The sequence below is a fragment of the Sturnus vulgaris genome, chromosome 5, assembly GCF_052056855.1.
Source record: "Sturnus vulgaris isolate bStuVul1 chromosome 5, bStuVul1.hap1, whole genome shotgun sequence".
NCBI lineage: Eukaryota > Metazoa > Chordata > Aves > Passeriformes > Sturnidae > Sturnus > Sturnus vulgaris.
This window is the reverse complement of record NC_142247.1, coordinates 41,320,736-41,337,125: the sequence shown is the minus strand read 5'-3', so window position 1 is coordinate 41,337,125 and position 16,390 is coordinate 41,320,736. Positions and strand designations below refer to the sequence as shown.

At 34.8% G+C, this 16,390-nt stretch overlaps 1 protein-coding gene across 1 annotated transcript in view; it reads left to right on the top strand.

Moving 5' to 3' along the window:
• The window catches only part of YAF2 (YY1 associated factor 2), a 31,334-nt gene extending 15,150 nt beyond the window's left edge, over positions 1 to 16,184 (top strand). The window contains exons 3-4 of the mRNA XM_014871141.2: positions 4,237 to 4,389; positions 7,021 to 16,184. Of these exons, the coding sequence (XP_014726627.1) occupies positions 4,237 to 4,389; positions 7,021 to 7,258 (391 nt within the window). The 3' untranslated portion in view covers positions 7,259 to 16,184. The remainder of the gene's footprint in view (positions 1 to 4,236; positions 4,390 to 7,020) is intronic.
• Positions 16,185 to 16,390: the final 206 nt, after the last annotated feature.

Below are 16,390 nucleotides of genomic sequence, written 5' to 3'. Positions count from 1 at the left end.
TCCTCTGGGTGGTGCAGAAGACATTAAATGCTTTACAGACTTGTGATTGTGATGGCTGCAGAAGCAGCACTGTGCAAATGTAATTGTGCTCTATATAAAGTAAATTCAGCTAAACACCAAGATGCTTCAGCATTAAGCCAGTTTGATTGTCTGCTTGTTTGATGGACAACTCGGGTAACTGAGAGTTTACAGTATCTCTGGTTTATGTGTTGGTCATCGATATTGTATAGATATTTTTTATTTTGGTTCTCAAAATGGATCTGCTTTGCTGTAATGAGACCAAGTTATTCATTGTATCAAATTGATCAAAATACTATTAACATAGGTTATTGGTGAATACTAGGTGAGGGAAATCAAGGAAGAATGTACTGCTGTGAGACATCCAAAATTATTTATGGGCAGGAAGGTATTGTGTTGAGCTCTGGGTCATGGAAATGACTCAGGGAAACAGTTCCAGATATTATGTGGTCTTGAATATTTTTCATCTCTACACATGTAAATTGCTGTGCTGTAAAGATTTTTTTTTTTTTAAAGAATGTCGACAATGAAAGCCAGTCCACCGTTTGCAGTATTAAATATTTTCTTCGAGTATGTCAGTACTGAATGAGTTTCTGCACACAGGTGCTAAAGCAAAGACAAGTTGCTGCAGTCTCTATAAATATGCTTTCTAAACCAGCAGCTAGGTCAAACCTGATAAGATAAAATGTAGTCACACCCTGCAGCAAGAAGACTAGAGTTAAAATGATGACTTCCTTGTTTTTGAGCATTTATGGCAATTTTAGGGAAGACGGAAAATTTATCTTTTTATGTTTGTCTTAATGACTGTTGGCTATTTAAAGACCAAAAATGTTAGTTTTCCTAATTTTTTAAAGGAGCCTATGAAGTGCCTATCAAGTAGGACCTTGAAAACAACATTGGAATTAGATAATTAATAAAACTAATGGATGAGTTTGGAATAGAAATGAAGGTAGATGTACGGCTGAAGTCAACTTCGAAGAAAGATAACGCTGTCTGAAAAGGAAAACTAGGTAGTAGAGAAGGAAAGGTGTAATATTCAGAGATATGATGTTTAGAGATCTCATGGAAGATCAGTAAATCAGTTTTTTGGTATGTCTACAGTGCTTAAACCATAAAGTTCACCTCTGGAAAGAATTGCTAGCTCTTTTCTTCTGTAATAGTGTATACCTTTCTCAGTGTTCTTCTTCAAATGACTAAAGTGGAATTACTAGGTAAAAAGCACAAAGTTTTTAGGGGCTGGTTAAATAATAGGTATTGTTTTTATGAACATTTCTGCTTGTAGTTCTGGATTATTCAGTTGTGGTGGTCCAATAGTGGTCCAGTGATAGAGGCAAAAATGCTTGTAATCCTAATGCAGAAGATTATAGAGCTACTTTCTAAACACCAGTTAGCTCAGGTACTCTTGAATATTCTTAAAGAGCAAATTACCATAAATATAAACAAAAAGGGGTGTTAACATCATATCTACTTAATCTGTAGTAGCGTATTACAAGGAGTCTTTAACTGGTTTTGAAAATGAATAATTTAAAATGTTGCATTTTGGCAAATTGTCAAAATCAATTCCCTGTTACAGGGATAGTTTCTCTTATCTTCTCTGAAATAGCCTTTTCTCTGTGAATTTATTCATGCTTGAATGACATGATTCAGCTACTACTAAGCAGGAACAATTCTATCAGGTTCAAGCTTCATGAGTGTAGTAGAGTTATCTCCTGACACCTGCATGGCTTGTGAAGTGCTTGGTTGCAGTTCATTAGTTCCTTTTGAGTACCTAGGGATAAAAATTGAGCACTTGGAAGGCATTCCTAGTGTTGAGAGATGAATTACATTTTTTTCAATGTTTTTAATATAGCAACCTTGAATGCCTCATTTAATAAATCGGGACATGAGAAAGCAGATAATAAAATTTAGAACAGAGATATAACTGATAGTTATAGAAAAAATTGACAACAAAAAAGATGACCGTTTAATGGAAGGAATATCTTGTCATAGCAAAGCCACATATAACCTCTTGATTAATTTTTAGTGCATCTTCCAAAATATGATTTCTGTGGGTTTTTTTTTTTTTTTTTTTTTGTCTTTACTGACTTCTGTTCCTCGTTAAAAGGATTATTTTTTCAGTCTCATTTGTTTTATGTTATTAGGAAAAAAGTTCTAAGCCTAGGACTTAGAACGAAGTTTAATTTCCCAGCTGTACTTTAATAGAAATTATTTAGTTTGCCCTCAGGAACTGAAACTGTTAAAAATTGAAAACTTACTTGGCTAAGATTTGTTTTTTTCCGCTCTCTACCCCTTTTTAACAAGTTTCCATAATCATGGTGTTGTCCACACTCCTGGGAAACAATTCATTGTGTGTCAAGTTCACTAGTGTCTTAGTTCATAAGTAACATGTCCGATCATTCAGGTCACTGTGTAGCAATGATGGGATTGTCACTTGACTGTTATGAAAAACTGTATCCCTGTCTCCTGGAGCAATCTTCAAGACAGATCATCAGTTTTCTTCATATATCACAACTGTTTTCCACCTGAAATTATAAGGTCGTGCATCAATTACACCTTGGTGGTTCTTACTGTGGCAAAATTCTGAAACAAGTTTGCTTAAAAATGTTTTTTTGTACTCTGTTAACCTACACCTTTGTAGTCCATTGAGTCCATTTGAGTTGTTCACAGTGGGCTCAATACAGTGTGTGCTTTGCAAGGTCCTAGTTCTATAAGCTGGGTAGTTTTCACTAAAGGGATTTGTTCCTGCTCTTTGTCCCTCCGTGAGTCAGTGTAGGCTCAGTTCATGCACAGGTAAGCGGTAGTCTAGTTTTTATCCCTAAGTTCTATCGTGTTGATCATTTATTCATAGTCTTTCTTTTAATTTATTTTAATTCATTAAGAACTTACTGTGAAGACTCATGAAATCTCAGCTGATTTATATTAATTGTCTTTCCCACACTTTATGAATTCTTGTAATTTGGCTTTCACTCTGTAACTTGAACTATTGCAGTCATTACTGAAAATATAACTTGTTAATGGGAGCTGCCTTGATTTCCTGCATTTGTTATTTTTCTCAACTCTTCACCCAAGCAAGAAGAGCCAGTAGTGTGATCCTGTGGGTTGGGATAAATAAGTATGTGTGTGAGCTGATAGCTTCTGTTGCTTTAATAATGGTTTTGTATTTTCAGAGTATCACAGTGCATATAATTTGTGCTTTTTCTATTTTAAAAAAACCTAACATCACAATCCAACTAACTATAACCCAGAGCTTGGCATGGTAAGCATTCTTTTGGAGAAGAAATTTATATCTTCAAAGTCTTAATAACAGAAACTTTTCTATATACTATGACTTGAAATTTCCTAGTTACAAAACTGTAGAACAAGTAAATAAACTTGCAATGGAATGAATATAATGTTTCATTTCAAACTAGGTTCATTGTATTCCAGTACAAAACAGAATAAAAATTTAATCTATTTCAAAATAATATTTTGGAAAATATAAAAATAATCAACTGTTGACATTGTTTTGCCTGCCATTGCTCTTCTCACACTGGTTTTTAGTTTGGATTAAACTTGGAAATTAAACCTGCACTGTGTATACTGATGGAATGTGGTCTTATGTTTCTCTTGCCAGCTTCCAAAGTATATGTATTCTGACAGCTATATCCTACTAATATTAATTAGCAGTGTACAATATGATAAAAATGATACACAACTGGATTTATTATTGCCTCCAATAAATTTGATTGAGCTGAAAACACTTAAGTTTTATTCTGTAAGGCCAACAATGGCTTTAGCTCTGATACCTCAAAGGTCAGCTTTTTTGTTTTTGTGATATGGATTGTCTACTTCTGTATTGGAATAGAATCAAACCAGACCATTTCAGCATTTGAAGGGGCTGAGAGTGGATGGTAAAGTAACTTCTGTAAGAATTGTCTTTTGGAGCTCACTCTGAGCTCTGTCTGGATATGACAGATGCAAGAAGAGGGCACATTGCAAATATGGTCTCTAAATCCTGTAAAACAAAAAAAGGAATCTCATTTGTTGATAAGGCAAGTAAGTGAAACAAAAGGCTGTAATGGGTTTAAATTTTATATGCTATCTTAATGAAGTATTCACAGCAAGATACGTTTGAACAATATGTCTTCTTACAACGATGGTTAATGTTAATTCAAGTGTAGATAGTTTGAAACTTGCAAAGTCTAAGCATTATACATGTCTATATATATGTGCACACAGGAAACCTCGACCTGTCTCTCAGCTGGTTGCACAACAGGTTCCTCAGCAATTTGTGCCCCCTACACAATCAAAGAAAGAGAAAAAAGACAAAGTAGAAAAGGAAAAAAGTGAAAAGGAAGCAACAAGCAAAAAGAACAGTCATAAGAAAACCAGGTAAAAAATTTAGAAACTTTTGCAGTATTGGTAAAATGTAATTTGCAAACAAAAATAAGAAAATGTTCTTTGATTTTACTGCTTTATAAGTGCTGTGGCAAACAGGTTATATATTGGTGGGCATTTTTATTGGTTTAGGCTGTCTATAAAATATGAAGAAGACCTGCAGTGTGTAGTTGTGGCCAGAAGATGGAGATCAGCTGAATAGAGAAAGAAAGAAAAAAAGAAAGATTTTTCATTTAAGAGTTATTTAGGATATTCTTTTAAGGGTTTATTGAAGTATTTTTCATAGCATACAAAACTGTTGATAGGCAAATTGATGATATCAATCTCTTGGAAAAAAGAGGGGATGGGAGTGATTAGTTTTCATGCAAAATAGTAGTGGAACAAGAGAGAACCAGTACCAGACTGCAGATGAGTAGGGAAAATAACTTAATTATTGATAGCCTTGTAAAATGCTTCAGCTTTGAAGGGCTGAACTAGGGCCCATATAAATTAATGTGACAAGATAAGGTATATGTATTACTTAGTGATAGAAGTATCTCTGCCACATCTGGGATGCTGAAGGACTCTTAAACTGAAAACATGAAATATTGCAGTACAGACAAGCAGTTGTAAGAGCCTTGATCTTGCTGTAAGGAAGGAGGGTGCAAACTGCAAAACAAAAGCAGCAGGTTTAACCCCTAATTCTTTGTAATCTAAGCGTAAAGTTACTGTGGCAAGAATGCTGTGTCAAAAAAAACTGAGAAGTGTATAAGACATGTAGTCTAAGCAAATATAGGAGGAAGTATTGATTTATTTTTTTCTTTTTTTGGAAGCACTCCAAAATAGCTCAGCCAAGAAATGTCCTTTGGGATTAGTTATACAGAGAAGTAGCAGATGCTTCTGTTGTCCTGAAATAGGATCATTAGGATCAGAGCAGTGGAGGGACTGAGAGTCAGTAGAGAGCAGTCATGCAGTCATTAGGAAAGTCATGGTTAGGATTAAGGACATTGAAGTGTTGTTTCCTTTCCTTTTTTTTCTTTTTTAAATACTCAAATTTACAAGCTTACCTTATGCAGCTGAAGTACTTCAGTTATGAAACATTTGATGTTAGCATAGTGAGCTTTAGTTAAGCCAATTAAAAATTACAAATTGAAATATTAATGGGTAAATTACAATAATACAGTAAAAATGCAAAATGTGAGATAGGGAAAGAGTAAGGAAATTTGAAAAGTAACTAAAATAAAATCTTGGACCAAAATACCAGAATTGCATTAAGAATTTTTTTTTAATGCTTCAAACAGTTAATTTTTTCCAAGAATTATTTCACTAGGTATCATAGTACCTGATGCCTGATTACTTTAGGCAGATTTCTTCAGTATTCTTTGAGAAATTGATCTCCTTTACTTTTTGCTTTAAAATGTGTATATTACTGCTGGAAACAATTCTAAAAATCTTCATGCACACTCAATATAATTAATAAGCTTCAGGTACACAACACTTGCACGAGGTGATAATTCTGAAGTTTTTCTCTCTATTCCCATGATGCAGATCAGCAGATTTTTAGTTTTTTCTGAGATGCTTCAGTCATGCTGCTTCAGCCTCAGGGGAGCATGATGTCAAAGCCCATCTCAGTCCTAGCGGAGAAAAGGCACGAGTTGTTTCAGCTGAAGTGAATTGGAACAATTCTGCTTCAAAGTTGATGATAGGGTAAAGGTTAGAGCTTTGCTGTTATCACATCTGCAAACGTGATGTCCTTATTTTATTGCAGCTTGAGCCAGTGCTAGCTGTGGAGTCAGTTAAATGCACAAACTGTGCTGTTCATAACTGCTTGTATGAATTCAGCTTTCTGGTACCAGTTTTTCATGGTGATTGTGGGAAAGGACTAAATTGAAAGTACTTTATGCATGTCAGTAGCAAAAATATGATTGCAAAATATAAGTCAAAATACTCTTTAGTTCTTTTTGTTGGGAAAAATCAAACAATTGAAAGATTGAATGAAGAGACTTCATTCATCTTTAAATTATGCTTTAAATTATGCAGAGATGAATGTTACATACAGTGTTGACAGAATGAGCCCATGCCAGGAATACCAGAGTTCTACTGTGAACACAAAGTCCAATTCAAATAGTTTACTAGTGGTCCTAGTGAGGTTTTGAAATGAGGTAACACCTGCTGCAAGTTAACACTGTCTATGCTGTTGAATTCAAAAGACAGACACCAACATCTTCATTACTGAGTATAATTTTCTATTTAGAATTGTTGCTTCAGGCTGCTGCAGAGATGGATGTTTCCCTGGATCAAATTCATAACTTTGTGTAGTCAAAATAAAGAAAGTTGTGGGTTTTAAAAGTGATAACCTTCACATATGCAGCACATAGACATTGCTGCACAGTGACATTATTCAAAATATCAACTTCTAAATAGTTTTAGGCGATGGTAATGTGTTATATTCAACTATTTCAATGTAAAACATACTAGGAAACACTCCCCCATTAATACTTCTGGTACATTGTTTTCCTACATATTACGTGTTGCAAAAAGAAGTCTTATATATGCATTTGTTCTCCAGAGCTCCTGAAAAGTAAGAGGGAGACAAGATAATAAGATGGTGTGTGTGCTTTTAATATGATTATTTGCTTTATTTAGGCCAAGGTTGAAAAATGTGGATCGAAGTAGTGCTCAACATTTGGAAGTTACAGTTGGAGATCTGACAGTCATTATTACAGACTTTAAGGAGAAAACTAAGTCACCACCTGCTTCCAGTGCTGCTTCTGCAGATCAACATAGTCAGAGTGGTTCTAGCTCTGACAACACAGAGAGGGGAATGTCCAGGTCATCTTCACCCAGAGGAGAAGCATCATCACTGAACGGGGAATCTCATTAAAGTTTATTTCTTCCAGTTTCTTCAGTCTCTTCAAAACATGCAAATACATAAGTTCTGTCACCTGTTACCACATTTTCATGACAGATTAGTCATGCATAATTGATATGTTGACTGGAACATAATGCAATTCAAAAAAAAGAAAAAAGTGCAGTGGTAGAAACAATAACAGCATGAAGCTGAGTCAGGGGAGGTTTAGGTTAGATACCACAAAAGGTTTCTCACCCAGAGGGTGGCTGGGCACTGGAACAGGCTCCCCAGGGAAGTGGTCACAGCACCAGCCTGACAGAGTTCAAGTATTTGGACAATGCTGTCAGGCACATGGTGTGACTCTTGGGGCTGTCTTGTGCAGGGCCAGAATTTGACCTCAATGATCCTTTTGGGTCCCTTCCAACTCAGCTTATTCTATGAATCTATAGGAATTTAAATGCTATCTACAAATGCTTATGAAGCATCTTCAGACCAACTTTTTAATCTACATGTGTAAGGGTGCCATGAAAATGTGGTTTGAATGTTCATTATGCAGTGTTATTGGTATGCCCATTTTCACTTTTAGTTTAGTGAATTCTAACACAACTCTTGGAGCCTCTACTATTGGCATGTACTGAATTTAAATTTTTATAACATAGTTCAAGCTGCCTAAATATGTATTATTTGAGAATTGTGAAACATAGTTATATGTATGCAAGTCAAAGATCAACTTAATCAATTATTGCTGCAACAGAATTTTCATAATAATTATCTTCTTAAAAACACCTGCTGGTACTTGGTGTGGTTAAATAGGAAAAATGTTATTAAAGAAAACATTTGTATGGAATTTTGCCAATGTTTGACACATTTTACTAGATTACTGTTACTGAATTATGTTGATGGTTTTACCAATATTTTTTGACACTTAAAACACTTATTGTAATGTTTACAAGCAAAATAGAAAACACATTCTAATCATTGATTAGTTAACCTTGCAATTCAGGTAAAGTACTGCATTGTCGCTGTACACTGGTATTTTGTGTTGTGTAACAAATACTGAACCTCAGATGGTGATGCATTTGGCAAAAACTATTTGGAAATATGAAAGTTTGGAAAAGCTTTAAAAAGAACAGAACCGCAGTTCTCACTTCTGCTGTTTCCTTGCCCCAGATTTTTCTAGTGTCACATAGTCGCTTATCATTTCAGTACAGGAATATCAGATGTTGCACAAGAATAAGGAAATAATTTTTTTTTTGTTCTTGAATCAATTTCTTTTATATTGAATTGGCCTATTAGAATATATTATGTCATAAATCATTTGAAAAAGACTCAGTATCCTACTTTATGGCATAAGCTGTCAACATTTACGCACTTAGCAATATAGTGATAAAGAGCAAAACTATTTACAATACCATCTGGTATTATGTAAAATTACCAATAAAATATTTTTGTGAATACAGATTTTGCATTTTTGTTTACAACCAATAAGTGTTTTGATACATACATACAATTAATGTGTAGATTTTAAATTATGTATTCTGGTTCAGTACAGAAGTCCATTTAGCTCCTTTTAGTGGTGTAGGGCACTTACACTCCCATGAGCCTTTTCTTTTTCATTCAAAGTAGGTATATTTTTAAGCCTATGTGAAAGTTGGATGGACCTTCTTGGTAGTGAATCCAGCCCCAAATTATTTCCCACATATGATATGTCTTCTGAACAGCTTAAAACAATGGATTTTTGTAGCCCCTGACAATTGTGATGTTTGGTGGTTTCTTGTAGTAATGTATTTTTCTGTTTTTAATGCAGTACTTCTACAGGCACAATGGTACTGTTCTATTTTGTAAGATGCTAGTTGTGAAATACAGTTAGTTGCATAAAATGGGAGTCTGATGTGATATCTGAGAACATACATACCTCATTCCTTGGTGTTGCTGTTTAAACTTTTTAGACATCAAATGTTAATTATAGACTATTTCAGATGGATAACTACTGACTTGTTTATTATGTATTCTGCTTTATCTTACTAAGTAGGATGTCTGTTCATTGCTGTTACCTGGCCAAATTTAGTATCTGTAAAACAATGCTTTTTAAGGTTCTTACATGTTTTTGGGGCCGGGCTAGTGTTCAGAATAACATACACTAGTTTTTAAAAGAAAAATACATGCTTCTCAACTTTATGTTTTTAATATTTTATTTTTAGATGGGATTACTTGCAGAATATACTGATGTAATGGATTACAAAAGAGCTGAAACTGTTTAAGCAGTTAAAGGGTAGTAAATCTCATTGCAAGAAGTTTTATGAAATGTGTTTCTAATTTGAAGTGTAATGAATGCTAACACATTTCAGAATTCCTTGCAAAGAAGTAATAATCTATTACCAGTAAGTCAGTAAATGGGAAATGTATTTTTATTTAAGTGTATGTGAATAAACCACCTAGCACTGCCAACAAAAATACTATCTTCAGAATTAAGTAGCCATTTGGTTTGAAAGGAAGGATGGAGTGGATTTTACTATGATTCAACTGTCTCTAGAGAAGAATCTCAAAATATGATACAAGTATGGTTACCAAAAAGAATGCAAAAAGTCTCTCTGTTCTTTATGGAACAAGACATTGAAGAGCAATTTCTACTACAGGTGCTACAGAAGTCAGCTAGGATTTAAAAGCTGTGGTGGTTTTAACTGAACTGTTAGGTTGCCAGAGTTTCATTGCAATGATGCTTGTTTTAGCATTAAGCAAAGTTAAGTTTTTGCCTGTTGGTGATTACAGGTATATGACAATACTGACAGCAGAGTAGACAAATTCTAAGCAAAATACTGCATTTTACTCTGTTCATAATATAATTTAAATGAACTTCACTTCCATAATTTCTAAATAATTTTGACTTGTAGTAATCCTAAGTACTTTTTTCTAACTGTAAATATATTTAAAAGCATCTTTACTCCATTTATAAAAAGTGAAAATTTAATGTTGTAATGTGTTCTGATTAGGTATTTTTCTCTGTGATTGCTCTCTGCATAAGAACTGTTATTTGTTAAATCTATATATGCACCAGTCTTTAACAGCCATACATCCTGGGATGTTCATGAAATGGTGGCCCCACAAAGACAAGTGTGATAGTGTTCCATGTAAATGAGTTCCTTTATGTGCTGATTGATTGTCTGGTTTCAGAAAGGAAAAGGGGGGAAAAATGGGAGAAAATTAAGTATAAATAGTTCATTGATAAAGTGTACAGTAATTCAGTTTCTTAGCTTCCTAATTTTGCTATTAATTATAGGTGGTATAAGAAAAATAACAGATATACAGTTGACTGATCTCTTTTTTTCATAAATTTAAATCTACATATTGGAGGTAAACAAAAATTCTTCTACTCAGTAGCAGGCTGAATTATACCATATAAAATCGTGATTCCAACAAAGAAGGTAGTAATAAATAAATTGCATTTAAAAATTTAGGGTTCTTGATATTAAGAGTCAATAATTAAGACTATGACTGAAGTTTTAACCTATTATGTGTTTATCTAGATATTTTATGTTTTGGGGCATAGATTGTAAAATCTCAAAAAAGGTTTGATTTTATAATTTGTGCACTTTACATTTTTTAAATGTTATAAATAGCACATTTTCAAGTAGCCATGCGAGACAGTACTTGCTAGAATTTGTTCTATTGGTTCATGGTACTGTTTAGGTAGGTCTTCTAAACCTAACATCTTGCATCTTAAATTCTTTACTTTTTTCCTCTTCTGTCTCAAAAACCTGACAGTTTCCTATGTTTTGCTGATTGATTTTACTTTATTAACAGAATTGATTTGGTATGCAACTGTGTATTGTGTACTTCTTATCCAGGGTTCTTTAATTGTATCTGTTTGGTGTTTTTTTTTCTGTGACATGCCTTTATTTGGCTCTTCTCCCTATTAGCGGGTCTGGGTATACTTCATTCAAAATCAGAAACCATAGGGAAATAGAAAGGCATTTACATTTAATTTCTCCAAAGGCAACAGCAAGTGCTATACTTGTAGTAAATTTAGCCTGTGCTTACTCAGGAATAAGACAGATAAGATAAAAAGTTAATGCTGGTTTTGACTAGTGGAACAGTCAGTCAAATATGGCATTTTGAAAATGCGTACTTCTATCTCAATGTTAAGATTTGGCTGTGCTGGAAACACAGTTTGAGCTTTCAGAGGTTTTCCTAACGTGAAATTATGCCCCAGCTTATGTTAGAGCAGTCTCAATTTAAAAGGTTGTAACTTCAAACTAGCAAAAACTGTACAATCAAACTGTAGAAACTCAGATAGCTTTCTTTTGTGCTGTCAAAGTTTTAAAAGGAGGAGAAATTGTTAAAAGAGACTTAGAAGATTTGTGTAAGACAACAGATATTGAGCTTAGCTTGGCATCTAAAGAACCCATGTTTTAACAAGAATTAATAGGATTTTACCTCTAATTAAACTTGGAAAAGTACTTCATAAGTTAATTACCAGTGGTCTATAGAAATTTTGTAACTTCCTATCTAGAATGGAATAAATGGTACAACAGCAGTGGAAAACTGCATGCTTGCTGGAAAATACTATTATCCAACAGCAAGTGATGTTTACGTGACTTTGCTAAGACGTTATGCCAAAAGATAGTGATATGTCTGTGAACAAGGCCCAGGAGTCCAGGTGTGTCCCCCTGCCTAAGCTGTACCATTAGATTCAAACAGTGAAAGAAAATGCAGTGAAAAAACAAATTAGTTTCAGATTCTAGAGTCTTGGTAATGCAGGAGCTGATTATAGCCTCTATTTAACAGTGTTGGTAAAAATTAATAAAAACAAACCACCATTGAATCACTCTGATGTATTCAATCCTAATCTTGCCCCTTTTATTATGAGAGACAGATAAAAGTAATCAGAATGAACTTGCTCTGTCTGCTGATGACAGATTTCAAGAGCAGACAGTTTAATGAGCACAGGACGTTTAGGTGTACTTTTAAGAAGATGAAGGGCAAAAGCATATTCCATAGCTCTTGATGATTATTACTAAGAATAATTACAAGAGATTGGTGTCCCATTTGGGGTTTTGTAAAAGACAAAATTGTAACCTTATCTAATCGCTCCTTGTCCCATATGTTTAAAAAGAAAATTACCACCAGAAAAAATATTGTTCAGTAACAAGATTCTAAAAAGTAGTTCCAAAATGGTAATTGTTTTGTAGAAAGTATGGCATATCTTGACAGATGGAGGACTGTTTGAGCAGGACTGTGTTTTCAGGATCTAGGCCACCTGGAAAAGTGTAGTCTTTGATTACACTGTTTTCTGTCATGGTTGAACCCCAGCTGGCAAGTAAGAACCATACAGCCCTTTGTGCATTTTCCCTCCGTGCAGTGGGGGAGAGAATTCGAAGAGTAAGAGTTAGAAAACTTACAGGTTGGGATAAAGACAATTTAACAGGTAAAGCAAAAGCTGCACATACAAGCAAAGTTCATTCACACTTCCCATGGACAGGCAGGTGTTCAGCAATCTCCAGGAAAGCAGAGCTCCATCACAGGTAACAGTGAGTGGAGCAGACACCATCCCTCCAAACATCTCCCTCATCCTTCTCCTTCCCCCAGCTCTGTATGCTGAGCACAAACCCTTTGGTCACTTGGGGTCAGGTATCCCCTCACAATTCCTTGTGCACCTCCTGCTGCCTCACTGGTGGGACAGTAGGAGAAGCAGAAAAGGCCTTGACTCTGTGTAACCTCTGCTCAGCAACAGTTGAACTATCTCTGTGTTATCAACACTGTTTCCAGCACAAATCTAAAACACAGCCCCATGCCAGTTACTATGAAGAAAATTAACTATCCCAGCCAAAACCAGCACATCTGTGTGTAAATACTAGTCTTGGTCAAAGCAAAGTGAGCGTGCTTCCTCAAGCTTTTAAGACATGTAGCTGTAGACCAATGGAGGTCTAATTTACAGTAGAGTTATTGAGAAGATAGCTGAGGAAAAGAGACTTAATGTATTTTTTGATAACCTGCAAACCAAGTGCATGTAATTTTCCTCTTCTGTATGAAGAATAAAAAGGATGCAGAAAAAGGAAATAAATGTAACCTAGGCAAATGAAATGTGGCTCTTTACCCTCTTCCCAAAATCACTGGATTCTACAAACTTCAAATTCTGTTTGGTTCAAAGATAGTCCAAGGTATTTGTCACTAAAGAAGGATGGAGTTGTTCAATCACTTTGCATCTGTTAAGACAAGTGAGGGGTCAGGCCAATTCTACTTTCTGAATACCCACTTTGGGAACACAGAGATCTAATTTGCCATTTAGATTCATCTAATATATAACTGCCATCCGTAAATGATCTATTTCAAGCTGACTCTTTGCACAGAATAAATAAAAATGCTTCAATGTGAAGCCCAGTTCCTGATGGCACAGATCTCTGAGCAGGAAAATCTGGCTTCTGACTGATCATCTTTCTCTGTAACAGCCTTCAGCTATGAATTAATCTAGGCAAGGGAAATATCTTCATGTAACATGTATTATCATTACTCTCACCTCTGAAGGAAACACATTCTGATTCCTGATTCCTTCTTCTCCCTTTTCTTTTGTTTCTCTTAAGTTGATCTGTAATATAAGTGGATGCAGTGAGTTTGAAGTAATTTATTATGCCTGCTTTTTTAAGTGGAGAATTTTATTGCTGTTCCCAGTTCTTCAACTATATTTTGGATTCTTTAAGATCAACATGGTCATTCAGAATAATCGTATGTGGGAGCTTAGAGGTCATTAATAATTTTATCACTGTTGTCTTTGTTTCTATATAATGGACTACCTGAACAGATTCTTGCTGAGCAAACTTAGTTATACTGATCCTGTACCATTCAAGCACTCTGTCTGAAATACCTGGGATTCTGGGATGCCAATTATCTGCAAATTTCTGTAGATGGTATTATTCTATGCTGGGAGGCTTCCAAATGTGGCAAAATAAGCAAAATTCTCTCCAGCTGATGGAGGCACATGTTGCCAAGAAAATGCTTTTAGTCCCCACTGGAGAAGGAGATCTGAGGAGCATGCACAGATACTGAATGCTTTCTCTGCTTTCCTACAGAAATTCCAAGTGGAAAGCTTCTGTTTCTAAAATGTCAAACACCTTCAAAAACCCTCAGTCCAATAAAAAGAGTAATAAGGAGGGGGGAAGGAAGAACAAAGAAAATGTATTTTCAGAATAGTCCCTAGGAGAGCCATATAATGGCTTGTCTTTTTTGTCTGTTTGATGTTCCCTTCTCTGTGTATTGGAAGTAGGCAACACACGCTTCTTAGAGGTGTGTCGTGCTTTCTAATTCTTGATGGCTGTTGGTTGAGTGACATTTGGCCTAATGATGTAGGGTTTTGTGAATTAAATAGTAAATACCATTAATATTTCACTCTTGCATACAAGTTATTTATTGAAAGGGCGGAAGTTTTAATGAAAGAGTTAGGAACAAAATTAATTCCTCTCATACAATTAGCTACTACACAATTTTAAAGGGTCTAATTCCTGGACTGCTAAGAAAAGGATAGCTTTATGTTGCAAGGGTGATAAATACCTAGACTAGAATGGATGTGGCTTCTGAAGAGTTTTGTGGCCAGTAATTCATATGGCTGTTTTCAGTGATTATTCCACACCTTAACCTGCTAATCTTGAAGTGTTGTTAGAGCATCCTCAAAAACAAATCAAAACTACCAACAGTACTGTCAGATGCTCTTCAAGTTTTCTAAGTGCCTTACATAGAGCATCACTGAGGCAATGATTCAATTGCAAGGAAGTTTGATAAGAGATTTACTACTCTAGTTGAAGTCACAGGTTGTTGATTGTAACCAAGGTGATGTTCCTGATTATACATATTAGAATCTTACATTTTATTGCTGATACAAGTACCTAATAAAAAACAGTCCAGAAATTTTTGAGGCTTTCAATTTGTAAAACATCCATTCTTTGGAGGAGACTTTTTCTTCTAGCCAATTGTGATGGTCTACTAGAATATCATGGAAGTGAATAAAACTTGTGAGTATTTTTGGATGCTTTCACATTTCTCAGTTTCTCAGTCAAGGATAGTATTACCTTTCTTGGAAAGGGGTACCTAAGTTGGTTTTGTTCATAGGGATTATGTTTATCCAACTAGTTTTTTAAGGGTTTTATTATTAGAAAAAGGGCTTGTTATTTTGAAAATAAAAATCTTACTTGCCAGGTGTCTTCCCCGAAATGAGTAAGTGCCTTTTCTGTTCTGACTCTTAGAAGTATTTACTTTGTCAGATTGAATCTGAATGTCCTGGATAAACCAACTATTGAGTACCGAGTGTTACCAATGGCTTGAAATCCTTTCACTGGAACAACAAGAGACAGATTGTAAGCCACTTGAATTGTTTTGAGACCTGATGTTATCAGAAGTTTTATAACTGCTACAGGTAGTATACTTCTAAGAACAATGTAACTTTTCAGGAACTTGATATTGATAGGAAATAAATATTTATTAAAAGAAGTATATTAAATAAATATTTATTTACCATTTTGAGTAAGAGAAAATGTTACACCATGGGGGCAACAGTCTTGCTGTTAGCAGTCCTGACTACTTAATGGAAAGTAAAACTGAGGCCCTGGACTCTAACTATTTAAAAAAGGGTAGTATTTGGTGAGAGATTGGGACTGTGAATCTTATGTCCACATTCTAATAAAGTAATTTTTCCTACCTAAGTTTTTACCAATTCTCAAGCAGAAAAGAAAGCATGAGCAGATGTCAGTAAGAGGCCCTCTGGTATAATTGGTGCTGCTTCCTATCTCTAGTGGATTTTTTTATTTAATTTTTTTTTTAAAACTTTGCTCAGGACTGGTACAGCTGAAAGTATATTTTCCCTTCATTCTTAAGCCTAGACTTTGAATGGAGTTTCTCTGAGACACTTTTGTAGTGAAATCGTATTCCCTACAAACATTGAAGACAAAAATAAACATCTCTGTGAATGAAAGAACTTGTGTGGTTGTAATTTTTTAATATACACAAATTAATTTAAAAAATCTAAAGGTACTCTAAGAAAAACAGTGTACTGATCTACTTAAATGGTCTCTGTGTAGCAGTCAGAAAGAACAACTTGCATCATGAGATGTTACGAATTTTCTGTCTGGCAAACTGTCTTCAATTCCAGCTTAGCACTCCTTTAAAGATGACCATACATTG